The sequence below is a fragment of the Halichoerus grypus genome, chromosome 11 (genome assembly GCF_964656455.1).
Source record: "Halichoerus grypus chromosome 11, mHalGry1.hap1.1, whole genome shotgun sequence".
Taxonomy (NCBI): Eukaryota; Metazoa; Chordata; class Mammalia; order Carnivora; family Phocidae; genus Halichoerus; species Halichoerus grypus.
Genome location: NC_135722.1, coordinates 94,646,517 through 94,661,994, shown reverse-complemented (window position 1 = coordinate 94,661,994; position 15,478 = coordinate 94,646,517). Strand labels below are relative to the sequence as shown.

General features: G+C 45.8%; 1 protein-coding gene across 2 annotated transcripts in view; it reads left to right on the top strand.

Moving 5' to 3' along the window:
* The window catches only part of SORL1 (sortilin related receptor 1), a 152,108-nt gene that overhangs the window by 35,146 nt on the left and 101,484 nt on the right, over window positions 1-15,478 (top strand). The window contains exons 1-4 of one of the 2 annotated variants that reach the window (XM_078058847.1): window positions 7,383-7,431; window positions 7,570-7,715; window positions 11,023-11,124; window positions 12,169-12,338. In XM_078058847.1, coding sequence (XP_077914973.1) covers window positions 11,086-11,124; window positions 12,169-12,338 — 209 coding nt within the window. In that variant the 5' untranslated portion in view covers window positions 7,383-7,431; window positions 7,570-7,715; window positions 11,023-11,085. Of the gene's footprint in view, window positions 1-1,256; window positions 1,438-7,382; window positions 7,432-7,569; window positions 7,716-11,022; window positions 11,125-12,168; window positions 12,339-15,478 lie in introns of those variants that run through there. The other variant, XM_036088009.2, reaches the window with a different exon arrangement.

The following is a 15,478-nucleotide window of genomic DNA, read 5'->3' as shown; positions in this document are numbered from 1 at the left end:
CCTGGCCTGGTGTCTTGTTGAGCATTAGGAAACCTGAGGCAGAGTAGTCCTCCTTGCAGCTGTTGTTGGGGGCCTTATTTGGGGGAGACTCCTGTTCTGAGATTCTTCTTGAGGGAGTTCGATCAAGTCAACCTTAGAGTTTTCAGTTTGGAGTAGCCTTTGTACTGTGGTCCACGGATTCAGTGCAGCAAGATTCAGTTCAGCTGGGAGCCCTGTAGGACAAAAAGAAATATAAGACATGGCCTTTAAAGGCATCTGTACTCTCTCTAGGAAGCTCAGACACATTATGGTGAACAATAGAACACAGTGAATAAGAAGCACCACTGTGAATAAGAAGCACCATTGTATAAAGTCACGAGAGTGATTCCAAAATCCACCCACCCAAAACAGTTTTCTACCTTTGTTTGAAACTCACATAACATTAATACATAAGGCTTGAAATTGAACACTGCACAGGTACATTGTGGGTATTGGGAGGAGGGAGGAGGGCTTTGGGGGAGGGCTTCCTGGAAGAGGGGCCTTGAACTTGACCTCAAAAGAGTAGGATTTCAACATGCAGGTCAGAATGCACGCGGGGCGGGGCGGGGGGCCTCCCTGCAGAGGGGTGCTCTGTTGACGGAGCACAGGGAGTGGGGGGGGGGAGAAATGAGCTCTGAATTTCTGAAGGACATCAGGGAGATCAGTCCATGTGAGAATGAGTTTGCAAAGGAGCCTCGCAGAACATGACTTTGCACTGGTAGGATGACTCCGGATTGCACGGATCAGCGACAGTGGCCCAGGACGGACAGACAGAAAGGGCAGGGCCTGTTAGCAAGATCAGGCTCACTGGTTCCTCGTGTGGTTTCTTCTAGAGCTGTTCTGAGAGCGTATGGGCCTGGGAAAACACACTCCTTCATTCTCTGAGGTTTACCACTTGAGGTCAGAAACTCACTGACAGCCTCAGGCAGTCCCTTGCTTACTGATTCCAAAACACCCCACCTTTTACTTTTCCTTCTTTTTGCTCATCTCAAGCACGGCCAAGGCTTGCCTTGAGTGACACCCAGGGCACTTTGAAGAGAGCAGTAACAACATCAACACTTGACAAATGGCGATCACTTTCCCTCCCCACTGAACCGAGGAGCAACCAAAGGGCTCTGTTTGTGGCAGAGAGCGTGGAATCGTGTCCCTCAATTCCAGCAGGCTGTCTGCATGGCAGAACCTCGGTGTCTCCAGTTGCTTAAACAGAGTGATGATAGAAACCGCTCTCTTTCCTCTAGGGGTATCGATCCCTATGACAAGCCAAACACCATCTACGTGGAACGGCACGAACCCTCTGGCTACTCCACGGTTTTCCGAAGTACGGACTTCTTCCAGTCCCGGGAGAACCAGGAAATGATCCTGGAGGAAGTGAAAGACTTTCAGCTTCGGGACAAGTACATGTTTGCTACAAAGGTGGTGGTAAGTTGAAGGCGCTGAGGAACGTGGAAACTCCTTTTGAGTTCCTTTCAGAGGTTCGGCATTCTGTGATGGAGCCGGTGAGTTTGAATATGCAGGGAAGGGGTCAACGCGCCCCGGGGAGCTTGACTGAGGGGCACTGGATATAGACAGACATTCCCGTGGGGCTTGGATGGTCCCGGGAGGTCAGAGGAGTGGAGAAGCTCAGACAGCCACTCGGGATGTCTCTGGGCTCTTGGAATGTGGTTGTTTCCTGGTAGCCAAGCATCCTTGTCAAACACGTGTTTCTTTGACATCCCAATTAAAAGAACACAGAAAGGAGGGGTGGGGCTCTGTGGCAATTTGCTTTAATCTCGCTGCCTGATTTCCTTTTGGATTAGGCCAATGTCTTTGGGAATTTTGGACACATGTTAATTTCCATGGCTAATAGAATGTGTAGTCATTGGCTAGTGGGAGTTAATGCTCTAAGAAAAGCAGTGATTAAGCTTCCAGCTGTCAGTAAGTAGCTTAACTCTCAGCCTTTGGGAAAATCTTCCCCTTGATTTGATGTGTTGGATGGAGCCAGATGCTGGGGAGGTGGGGGGAGGCTTGCTCATTTAAAACCAGACTTGATTATTTAACAGGGCTTGCCTTGTGACTGACTCAAGTTGCAAGCGGCGACTGCACTGCCCTGTGTAAAGGAACAAAACCGGCCCGAGGAGAGCAGGTTGGGCCGCTATCCTGGAGTGCCGTAGCTTATTTTCTTGATGGGGGCCATTCCCTCCTTGACCTCAGGCTCTGCAGACAGCCGCTGGTAACTGGCAGGTGCTTTGCTTTCTGTCACAGTTAACCTTAGGGACTAAAATCAGGTGTAATGTTTTCCTCCAGATTCTCACTTAAAATATATGATGGGTAGCTGGCCAGGTAGAAGCAGGCCACTCCCTTTGGTAGGGTTCCAGGGTAGAGAGAGGACCTCCCCAGCAAGGAAAGCAGAGAGTAAGGTTGAGATGAGAAGAGAAGAGAAGATGTGGGTGGCTTAAAGGCAAGAGGGGTGCCCCATTACATACTTTGCAAAATGTTTTTTAAAGCCACTATAATTATGGCAGTTTTTCTTCTGTCAGGCTATTTGCATTGGGTCAGTTGCTGGATCATTCCTTTCCTGCCTTGCCTATCACTTTCTCTCTCTCTTACACACACACACAGCGGCTCAGAAGGCAAGCATCCTTGGATTGCCTCGGGCAGGGTTGTGGTGAGGAGGGAGCGCAGTGTGGGGAACCAGGCCTGAGGACTGGTACCTTGTGACATCCTCTGGGCAGTCCCAAGGTCCTGGTTTGCCTCTCATCTTTCAGTGTTCCTGGGTCTTTTCTGTTTTAGTTCCTTGGGCCTGAATTTATTTATATGATTTTAATTTCTTGATCCTGGGACACAGTGACTGATTCTTAGATTTGCCTACTGACTGCTTTGGGGCTGAGGTGGAGAGCCGTTGTGCATTCCTCTTATGCCTGTTTTTTCTGGATGTCACACCCAAGAGCTGAAGAAATATCCCAGTGGGAGCTTTCTGAGCCCTCCGTTCCACCCTAACAGCTATGTCTGTTCTCTCGCCATGGCTGATATGCAGGGTGCTGGGAACAAATTTATTGTTATTCCTGGCCAGTGGTGAGATCAGGGGCTGTGTCTGCCTTGTTCATCACTGATGTGGTACCCAGTATCTTGCGCAATGCTTGATACATAGCAGATGCACAGTAGTTGAATGAACGCCATCTCTGCCCACCTGATTTAGAAAGCATAGGCCAGTAGATTTTTTAGGGGAGTAGTACTTTCTTGGTCAATTCTCACCTCTCTGTATGGTTTATTTATTTATAGGATATTGGTGACAAACATGTGTTGGCTTCATCTTTCAGCACATGGATGGGCCACCGGATTCCAGGGCCAGTGGTGTTAGCTAGAGGCTCTAGGCCAGATGAGGTAGGCCACTGCATGGAAGTGTTTCTCAAATTGTGGTCTTAGGAGCAATCTCAGCACCATCACTCAAGAGCACTTGTTCCAAAAGCGGATTTCAGGGCCCAAATGCATTTTTTTTCTCAGCATCCTTAGGCTGCCTAAGAATCTCCACAATTTGAGAAGCTCTTCCCTGAGGTCTTCTGTATGCAGAAGCTTTCGATAATAGTCAGTTCTATCATCAAAGGATCATTGTAGATTGGATGGGTTGATGAGGGAAGAGACCCAACCGGCTGTGGATGATAAAATGAGTGTTTTCTCTCTTTTAATTTCTTCCTTTTTATTACATTAGACTGCTGAGCCATAAGGATAAACAACATTGGCCTTGGTTGGATAACCATATCAGTGGGAGTATAGTGAGGTCTGCAAGTGTAACTTCTTATCTGGGGTGTGCTTAGCACTCAGGCTGCCTGGGTTTGGGGAATTCTGAGGGACCTTAATATTAAATGGATTCAAATCAAATTAGGAAAGTCAAAGAGCTAATTGCAAAACCACAGAAAATTGGTTTTGGGTGATTAACTCTTTTGCTTTTTTCCAGTACCATGAACGATTATAATTCTTTGCAAGTTAGCTCTTTAGAACACGTGGGGACAGCCATCTGGATTCTGGACTGGAGCTGGTGTCTGAATCTTCCGAATACCCCTGTGCCCTGTTAGTCTGGCTCTTATTTCATATGTGCTTTGTTTCTGATGCCCTTTGATTTTTTTTTTTTAAAGATTTTATTTAATTATTTGAGGGGGTGGGGGAGGGGCAGTAGGAGAGGGAGAGAGAGAATCTCAAGCATAATCCATGCGGATCAGAGTGCCCGATGTGGGGCTCGACCCAACGACCCTGAGATCATGCCCTGAGCTGAAATCAGGAGTCAGTTGTTCAACCGACTGAACCACTCTGGGGCCCCCCTTTAATATTTTTTTTAACCCAAGTTTAATTTTTATTCCATGTTTTTTGACATGATATTCACTTACTTGTCTTAATAGTCTACATCAAAATGATAGGCCATTGAGGCAGCAAAGAGGCACTTCTGCAAACTGGACCAACATTGATTCGTCAACTTGGCAATAGACAGCTGTTAGGTTCTTTCTGGTAGATATCAATAGTTGCCAGAATGTTGGAGGTAAGTGAGGGCTAGCCGCTCTTCTGTAGCTTCACTACCAGCTTATCACGAAAACCAGGTCCACACCTTTCTTGCACAAATGTATGTCAGTAAGCAAAGACCTAATGTATGGGCTTGATGGCATCTCCTCTCTTCTTCTAGGTGATGCAGACACAATGTTCTAGAGCAGGGATTGGCAAACTATGGCCCTTCACTTATTTTTGTCAATAAAGTTTTATTGAAACAGCTGTGCTCATTTGCTTACATGTTGTCTATCACTGCTTTCATGTCACAGTGGCAGAATTGAATAGTTGCATGGAGGCAGGATGGCTCATAAACTTTAAAATACTTCTGTATGGATCTTTACAGAAAACCAACCCTGTTGTAGAGGCCAGATTCTGTTACCCTTTGAGTTGGCATCAGGCAACCAGAATCCTCTCGTGTAAAAGCTTGATAAGTCATGGACATTACCCCTAAAAGTTCAGGTTACAGGCCTCCTTAAATTGTTATGCCCTATTCATGCCAGAGTGTTATCTTCAGGATATTATGGCCAATTCAGATATCTTGCATGCCACTGATCTCCCAAAAGAGTTCATTTGTACTTTCGCTATTCTGACCAACCAACCACTATTGAAAACCAATTTCTAGTCTTCATTATGCTAATTTAAAGTCTCTAATGTTGGTAGAGATAACAAGAAAACTTAGTAATCATCTCAAGATTGTGGGCTTCTCTATGAAAAGTTAGCTGATCACAATTGGAGTGTGATTTTTTTTTAGGATAACTGACCAAAACCAAGCTATTGACAAATTAATTATAACGTTACTTAAATGTATGTAAACATAAAGCTAGGTATAAACACTTAATGCGTATAATTTATAGGCAACAATAAAACCCAAACACATTATGAATAACAATAAAACCCAAACATGATAAATAAAACTATAACACCAATAAATTTAATATTAATTTTTATAACACCTGTATTGAGATATAATTCCTATGCCATAAAATTCACCCTTTTAAGGTATACAGCTCAGTGGTTTTTAGCTTATTCACAAAGTTGTGTAATGCTTATCACTATCTAATTACAGCCCCTGCACCCCCATTCCATTCCCCTCCCCTCCCTGCCCCTGGCAACCATGAATCTATTTTCTGCCTCATAGAATTGCCTGTTCTGGACATTTTATGTAAAGAGTATCTTATGCCATGTGACTTTTTGTACCTGTTTTCTTTCCTAGTATAATGTTTTCAGATTTCATCTGTGTTTATTATGGATCATCAGAATTAATGGGTCTTTAGGTCCACTGCCTCTCTCTTCTGCCGGTTCAGATCTCTTGTTGAACCCCTCTGGTAATTTTTTTCTTGTGAGTTATTGTCCTTTCCCACTCAAGAATTTGTATCTCTATAATTTCTGTTTCTTTAGTGATACTCTCATTTAGTGAGACTGTGTTCTCATACTTTCCTTTAATTCTTGTGACATGGTTTCTTTTAATTTTTTGAACATATTTATGATAGGGGATTTAAATGTTTTGTTTGTAAGTCCAATATCGGGCCTTCCTCAGGAACAGTTTCTATTGACTGTGTGTGTGTGTGTGTGTGTGTGTGTGTGTGTGTGTGTGTGTGGTGTCTATGTAGGGGCTATACTTTGCTGTTTGCTTGTCTTATTCTTTTATTGAAAATCAGACATTTTCGATGGTAAAAGGTGGCAACTGCTTATATCAGAGTAGCCCCTTCCCAAAATGGTTTTTGTTACCTTTTCCTACTGTTGCCTGTATTTGTTTTGTTTGTGAGTTTCCTTCATTAATTTTGTAGAGTTTGCATTCTTCATTGTGTGTGGCTATGAAATGTTTGATAATTAGGCTTCGTGGTTAGCTAATGATTGAATAGAGATTTTTCTTAAATGCTTTGAATCAGTACATCTGGTAGCCTTTGCTGAGGGCCTTTGAGCATGGGTGGGGGGCCTGCCTTTAGTGCAATCTACAACTCTGCCTTAGCCTTCAGTTCCTGCTTCTGTAGACCCAGCCATGAGTGATTAGGCCCTTTTCGCTTCTCTTCTGAGCATACTCACAGCTCTTGCGTGTGTGACCTTGTAGAGTCCCTGGAATATTTCAGAGCTTATCAAAGCCTCTTAGGGGCATCTACTTCCCCAGCTTTTCCGTAAGCCTTTTGTGAGTTCCAGGTGCCATGTCGCTCTAGCAGCTGCGATGTGAAACACTTGTCTCTGTTTCCATAGGTCTGTCTGTGCAGCGAGCTGAGTCAGGTTATATGTAGAGAAGACCTGAGAATGCAGTTTCAAGCTGGCCGTGGCAACAGTCTGTCCCCTCCACTGACCGCGCGGCTGCTGGTTTTCACAGTTCCCGGAGCTGCGAGGCTGTGGGTTTCCGAGGCTACCGCAGAGCTAGAGCGAAGGGGATGGGACTGAGGCCACAAAGTCGGCTCTTCTTGCTGAGCTTTGACACCGTTCTCCAATAAGTGCTCTTTGGGTTTTGGCAAGCCTTTATTTAATTTTTTGAATTCTAAAAAAGTTGACTTTGAGAATTTTTGTCAGTGTTCTTGTTGCTTTTCGGATGAGTGGATTTTTCAGAGTTCCTTCCTCAGCCATTCTTGACGTGCTTGCAGTGAATACTAACTTTGTGAAACTGTTTATTATGGACGTTTTCAAATCTACATAAAAGCACAGTTTATACTGATAGGACCGCCACAGGTGCCCTCATTCAGCCTCAATATTATTTACATTTGCTAATCTCTCTTCGGCTGTGTACCCACTGGTTATTTTTTCTTGGAATATTTTATTTTTATTATTATTATTTTTGAAGTAGGCTCCACGCCCAGCAGGGACCCCAACATGGGGCTCGATCTCACGACCCTGAGATCACGACCTGAGCTGAGATGAAGAATCGGACGTTTAACTGACTGAGCCACCCAGGTGCCCCTTTCTTGGAATATTTTTAAAGCATAAACATGTATAAATAAAATATATATAAAATGTTATCTATAAATATTTTAGTATAAACAACACTAATGTGGATGATGATGTTTTGCTGATCCCTTGTCCCTGTCTCAGAGGAGAAGGTGGGCGTGAATGCTAGAGCCTGTTCTGGACTGTGTCCTTGTCCGCCACGTGCCGCGGGGTCCCTCATTCTCTGGCCACTGTTCTCCGTGAAACGTCCGATTGAAGAGCTCACTGTGACATCCTGTGGCCTTCACTTGGCAAGAATGTGTCATTTATTTAGTTCTCTCTGCTCTTTCCTCCTTGACCTCTCGTTTCCTTTGGTATAATCTCAAACATAAATATAAGTGCACTTTTTGAAATCCAGATTATTCAGCTACTTACATCAATTTATTTTTCCTTATCGGAATGAAAGCACCAAATGAAACAAAGATCTTATCTTACATTTTCAGACCCTAGAATACCGGCATAACTTGAAGCATTGAAATACCTCCTGGACGCTGGTGAAAGTATTTGTGCTGGGAGCTATATTAACTGGGATAGCCTTTCAGGAAGGCTATTTCTTCTGTCAAAAATGAAAACTTTGACCTAGGGGTTTTAAGAATGGCATCCTACAGATATTCTTGTGTAGTTCTGGCAAAGGTAATATATACAGGTATATTCACTGAAGAGTGCTTCTGGAAATCATGTCAGAGCCCATGAGCTGTTAAATGAAAGATGCCTAAGAGACTCTGTTAATGAAGAAAGTTGAATTGCACAAGAATATTTTTATGTGGAAAATAAAATTACATGTAGCAAATTGACATTGTGTTCAATTACTGGTAACAGAGTAGAAATAAAAAGTGGCTTAACGAATACAGAAACTTATTTTCCTCTCCTCCGTGCTGCCTGGAGGTAGGCAGTGTAGGGCTCGTATGTTGGTACCCTGGTACACTGGGGGCCCAGGCCTCTCTCTGTTCCACCAACCTGACTAATGATTTCCATCCTCACCGTTCCCTCTTGGTCTAGGACATCTATACTAGCCTTTGAGTCTTTACAGGAGTCAGAAAGAGTAAGGACAGATAGGCCAAAATAGGACCCCTTCCCACTGATTAAGTCCCTTCAAGCAGCCTTCCTAGAAACCCAACACACCACTTAGGTTTACGGGTATTGACTGGTACTCAGTCACATGGCCACACGCAGTTATGCAAAAGGTAGAGAACCCCAGTGGTTTATTTAGGGTGGCAGTCAAGATCCTGTTGCTAAGGAGGAAGGAATAATGGATGTTGGGTAAGTGTAGCATCCTCTGTCACTATATAAATATGCGCAGGGGTGATGGTACAGAACATTCCTTAAAGACCCCACGGGAGCCTGTTCCCTTTTACTCCCTGGGGAGTAGGGTAGGAGGAGTGAGTAGAGGGTAGGGAGCAGAGTGTCTGCGTTTTACTTTACATCTGTCTGTACTGTTGGATGTTTCTTTCTCATGAGCACGTTTTACTTTTGTCATTGTGGTAAAGAGAAACTCAACCACCACAAAAACCCATGGCTTATTGAGGAAAGTATTAGGAGCTTATGATACATCTATCTGACAATCCACAGTGTGCTACAAAATTGTTAATATGTTTCTTGGTGGCAAGAAAGTATTACAGTGACTCCTTAGGGGTGAACCTGAATTGTCCAGGCTTAGGAATTATTGTCCCAGAAGGAAGTGGGATGCATGTGTTTTGAGGTTTCTTTTTTTGGTTTGTTTTGAGGTTTCTTATGACCTTTGTACTCTGACTTTTGCATCCATGGAGGAAGACTGGCCTTGGTATGAATTCTCAATTCTCGTGCCAACCAACAGCACTCGTTAAGAATGCTTAACTAATGATGGCCCCCCCAGTGTCACTGAGAAAAGTGGCTCCTTTCTAAGGTTTAACCACAGTGGGAAGAAGTGAAAAAGTACAAAGCATCGAAGTATGTTTTTCATGGACATCTGTGTATTCATATATATTTATAGGGATTTATATAGGGTAACTTACATGGATCCTCTGACCTTTATAAATAGCTATAAAATTTCATTGACTTAAAGAGGGCTTTTGGGATCTATGCCTAATAGTTTTGCTGGGTACTGTTTTCTCATTCAGGTGTAATAAGTTTTACATTTTTATTAGATCCATCGTTTCCTGCAGCCCCATACTGAGTACAAGCTATTACCATGGTTTTCCATGTGCCATTTTGGAAAGGCCGTCTTTTGTACCTCCCTACCTGGCTTCTTTCAAACAGACTACTTTTAGCCATTTGTTTGAATATATGTGTGTGTGTATATATATATATATATATATATATATATATATATATATATATATATACTGCTCAGATAAATCAAGAATAACTTCAGGTTCGTTCATCAGCTTGCTCTTCACATAGTGTTTATTGGGCATATATTAGCACAGGGGATTCGGTTCTGTTATAGTTAAGAGAAATTGGTATGGTATGTTTCTTACTTTACAGGAATTTAAAATCTGTAGTAAACAGTAGCAACATGGTCAAGGACAAATGAAGCCCAATGAACCCCTTCTGGCTGGCAATCCCAATATTCCGATCAGCTTAATAGTCACGTGTGTGATTATGTCCACATGATGGTGTGCGTCCCTTTCTGTCTGGATAGATGTGCAACATTTTGCCTCAGTTCCCAGTCCCGTACTTTCAGAGCTGGAAGAACCCACACTGAGCCTTTACGGTGCTGCTTATCTTTTTTTGAATCATCGCCCCTTTTGAGGATCTGGTAAAGATTATGTACCCTCCCCGGCGGGATGAATGGGTTCATCTATACACACTGTTTGCCTTTGTATTTATAGGATTCCTGGGCCATTGACACCCGTCGACAGAGAAGTCCCGAGCCTAATCAGCTTCTCAGTTTTATAGATGAATAAATTGAGACTGAGAGAGGCTTAGTGACTTCCCGAGGTGTACAGCCAGCTCTTAATCTAGCGCTTTTGTACACATTTTCGAGATTCCAGCAGTGCTCTAGTATCTCTAAAACACAATGTGACAGGGCCGACATCATGTGCAATGCCCTATGCCCTACCGAAGAAAACATAACGCCAGCAAAAACGTTCATCAATGAGAAGTATTAAAAGGTCGCAAAAGAGAATCAGCGAAAATTCCCTCAGCTCTTTGTGCAAGTTAAAGCCCTTGAATTTGAGTATCCTTGTAACCTGAACATAGGAGAGAAAGAACAAGGGAGTGGGTTTTATATGCGCTGCGTGTGGCTGACCTCACCCTGGGCAGGTCTGGGGGCTGCCTGGCTAAATCTCCACCCCCCTCCCACACCCAGCTTCAGCCACAGTACCGTTTGTCCTTCATCCTCGTCTGACGTTAGGGAGTGTCCGGCACCTGTTGCACACCAGGTGTCCTGGATCAAGCGAGTGCAGCCCGAGCTGCGGAGTGAACACGGATGTTGCAAAAACGTGCATTTGCAGTCACCCTGTGTTTCGTGTTTTTGGTAGAATTGGAGGGGTCTGACACTTCTGTTTCCTTCTTCACTTATTTGGAGTGGCTGTAATGTGGCACCATTAACTTTTTTTTTCTCCTCTTCCTGGGCAGCATCTTTGGGGGAGTCTGCAGCCATCTTCTGTCCAGCTCTGGGTCTCCTTTGGCAGGAAGCCCATGCGAGCAGCCCAGTTTGTCACGAGACATCCTATTAATGTGAGTGGGGTCTGCTTGGGGGGTGGAAAGAAGTGTTAATGTCCGCATGCAGGGGTCAGGGGAAGGGTGTTGCAGGGACGTCCTTCTGGGTAGATAGATCTTTGATGGAGGCTCCCTGAAGTCCCTTTCTAGATAGGTCCCTAGAGAGAACCATTATGCTTTGGGCATCTTGGTCTGTTTTTTTTTTCCCTCTTCACTGTTCAGAGTGCAGCTGGATGGGGGCCTTAATTTGCTTTACGTGGAGACGGATGGGCAGAGAAGTTTGAGACCAGAGTCAGTGGGCTCAGGGTGCCAGTACTGAAGGAATGGGGAGCTGGTGACCCTGAGTTATTTGTTCGGGACCTGCTCTGTTGCTTACAGTAGGCGGCTGGATTACAAAAGGGGATAAGAGCTGGGTCCCACCCTTTTAGAAACACAGGTTGGAGACACAGAGAACCAAGCAGAGGAAGAAACCATATATAGTCCAATGCTTGGTGGAAACCATATATAGTCTGTATGTATGATAACGTAGATCATAGGAAGGATCCTGGTGGGCTGGGGTCATCAGAGAAGTGCCCACAGGTAGGAGGTGGCATTTGAAGGCCTTGCCACTAGCAGTTGGTGTGGTGGAAGGTTGGGAGCTCAGGTGGAGAAGATTCTTGTCCATTCTTTGCTTTTTACAGCTTCCATCTTCCTTTAGTACCTTAGAGGAAAGGGAATGCACATTAATGTATATCGTACTTGGTACTAACAATAGACCTCATGGGAAAAAGAGGGAGACGTTATGAACTAAACTGAAGTGTTTAGGTCATTTATGGAGTTCGGTGGCCCCCTCTTTTGGGCCCCATTTGCCAGGAAGCAGCTTGCTTCAGCTACATGGCGGCCTCAGCTCCTCCAAAAAGAAAGTTGGCCGAGCTTTACGGGGATTTGGGAAGCTGTCTGTGGGCTCCGGGCCCATACCTCTCACTGGGACATTTGGCAATCATTACTTCAGTGTGCAGAGGGAAAGCCCACCGCGCATGTGGGTCTTTTGACTTGTGTCTTTTTCGACTTTTGATTCCAAAGGAATATTACATCGCAGATGCCTCCGAGGACCAGGTGTTTGTATGCGTCAGCCACAGTAACAACCGCACCAACTTATACATCTCGGAGGCAGAGGGGCTGAAGTTCTCCCTGTCCTTGGAGAACGTGCTCTACTACAGCCCAGGAGGGGCGGGCGGTGACACGCTGGTGAGGTAAGGAAACCATGGGTCCCTGGCCCACAGTCTCACGTCAGTACCACCCGCACCCTCCCGGTGGGTGTTTTTCAGCATCAGCTGCACATTTGGGTTCCACTGGCGAGTTGCCAGAAACCCTGATGCCTGGTGTGGGGTTTAACCAGTTTGGGGTGTGGCTGGGCGCTGAAGGTTTTACAGAGCCCTCCAGGTGACTTGGATGTGAGGCCAACGCTGAGCACTGCCGCTCCGGGTGACTTTCAGAGTCACAGCCCATGTCAGCCAGTCCCCGTCTGGCTCTGGGGTCTCTGAGCCGGTGGGAAAAGGCACTTGGAAAATGTCAGCTCAGGGCAAGCTGACGTGGGGAGCCCTGGGGGCCTTGCCTCCAAGTAACTCGGGTTCATTGACATTTTTTTTTTTTTTCTTATTGCAATTGCAAATATTGCTTTGTGGGTGTCTGTGGAAGGACCCCAGTGGTACCCATCCTTTATCAGGACATCCTATGCTTGGAGTTGTTTTGTTGTATTGGACGTTCCGTGGGCTGTGGAGGAGTCCGGGGTTCAGGAGGGATGAATGACCCGTGACCCTCGAGGGCCAGGAGGGCATCTATTCTCACTTGTCTTGTGTGAGGCGTCTGACTGTGATGAGGATCGCTCTCCGCTCTGGGAAGGAGCCGTCTGCTGGAGCTGGCTGGTGGGCACTGGGGTCGGGCTCCGAGGCCATGACTTCCAGGGCACAGGCCGTGGCATTGCCGTCCGCGGTCTCTCGTCATGCTGGTGATTTATTCAGTCACCAGCTCTTTCAACAAGAATGCTGTTGCTCTGGGCCAGCACTGAGATCATGTGTCCAGCCACGAAAAGTCAAAACAGGGTCCCTGTTCCGTGGAGCTTTCGTTCTCCGTGGGGGAAGACAGAACATAGACAGACGTGTAATATGCCTGGTGGTGGTGAGTGCTGGGAGGCAAAGTGAACCAAGTTCAGAGGACAGGGCAGTAGGAGCCTGTTACTTCATTCAGGCTGGTCATGGGAGGCTGTTCGAGGATGGCGACATTTCAGCAGGTGCCTGGGGAAGGGCACTGCAGGCAGAGGGAACAGCATGCTCAGAGGCTCTCAGGTTGGACTCTGTTGGTTTATTTTAGGAGCAGTGAGGAGGCCAGGGTGGATCCAGCAGCGGGAGGAGGAGGGAGAGAACCCAAGGGACAGCATCTAAGAGAGCAGAGCTCAGATTGTATAGGGCCTTCGAGGGCATGAAAGGAACTTACTTTTTTCCTAAGTGGGATATGGAGGGTTTTGACCAGAAGATGGACATCATCTGATTTAACCTGTTATATTTTTTTAACCATTGAAAAAGTTGTGAACTGCGTGATATAAAGGAAAGCACATGAAACATAAATGGACTTTGTTATCAGAAACTTCAGACGAACACTCAGGTGACCTGTGTTTTAAGAAGCCATCCTCAATGCTGTGTGCAAAGTAGACTCTTGGACAGGAGCAAGAGTGGGAGCAGGAAGCCTGGCTGGGGGAGTGTGATGGAAATCCAGCCGGCGGGGATTGCTGTTGGGTGAGCCCAGGGCGGTAGCGGGAGAGATGATGGAAATGGGCAAATTCTGATGGTTTGTTGGTAGATTTGCTGCTTCACTGTGGAGAGTCAAGGGCCCGCAGCTGCTTGGGCTCAGCAGTGGGCAGAATGACGGCCAATGCCAGGAGCACCCCCGTGGGCTGAGTCAGGGAGTCGGGGAGGGCTGGGTGAGGAGCAGGAGTCAAGGGAAAGAGCGGGACCTTGGGTTTGGACTCAACAGGACCCGAGGGGAGAACTTTCTACCTGGTCTCTCTCTGATAGTGCTTTTCCACGCCCTGTTTTGGCTCTTTCGGAGGTATGTCCTATTTTGTGCCTTACTTTTTTTTTCCCCTCCCAGTATAGACTCACGAGTTATTTATTATTCAGTGCGTGTTAATGTGTTGTAAACCATTCCTACCGTGATTCAGCCTCAGGTTTTTCTGGTTTGGTCAGTGGCAGCCTCTTTGGGCTGGCTCCTGTGTCCTTTTTTGTTTTTTATGTTTTTTTAGAGTAATTTATTGAGGGGAAATTCACAGAACATTAGCTTAACCATTTTAAAATGAACAACTCGGTGGCATTTAGGGCATTCACAGTGTTGTGCAACCACCAGCTTTAATCTAATTCCAAAACATTTTCACTCCCCGAAAGAAAACCCCTTACCACTAGGCAGTTTCTGGCCCTTGTCTCCTCTCCCCCCGCACCCCCCGTCTCCCTTCCCCCCCACCCCCCCTCGGGATATTCTGTGTAAACAGAATCACAGCACAATATATGACCTTTGGGTTTGGCCTCTTGCACCTTTCATAATATGTTCAGGGTTGGTCCACATGGAGCCTGTGTTGGTGCTTCATTCCTTTTTATGGGTGAATAATATTCTCCTTACTTTTTAAATCAAAATTATGAGCCATTATTCCTCAAGCCTTTCACAGACTCTGATTTTTTTTTTTTTTTTCATGTCTGAGAGCCTCTGGCTATATGGAGTGGATAAATCAGAGCTTGCCAGAGGTTTCCAGATCCTCCGCGTTTGTCGGGTATTCGGGATGGGTATCGCGTGACTGGGCAGAGCTCGAGCCAGAAGCTCCCCAGGAAGCAGTAAGCTCAGTTAGGTGACCGTGTGGCCCTCTCATAGATGCCCACGGCCCTTTCTGTGGTCACAGAGGACGCCCCCGCCATGCCTAGGCGTAGAGTCCAGTCAGGAAACTGGAAAGAGGTTTATGTCTACGTTCACAGACCCGCGTAGGCTCAACCTTCTTGCTGTTTTCTTCAGGCTTTATTTCAGGGACTGAAGATCTTCACAGGGGCTCGTTTGCATGAACTTTTGTCACCTGCTTCTGCATCTCAGCGAGATGAAATGGGATAAGGGTGAATTAGCAGATTACGTGGGCAGGCTGATTTGAAAAAACAAAACAAAACACAGCCCTTCTGTGGTATTTGAAATGAGTTGTTCTTTGAACTCAATAGGCAAGTGTGGTGCCAAGGAACCGGTCCGAATTTGCTTAGAGGACCAGAGAAGGAATTCTTAACGGGGGTGCTCCTGGCATTGGTGAGATGTGCCGAATAGAAATCTCATGGAAAGCGGTGTCCGGATGGAGGACCAGGTGTGGAGA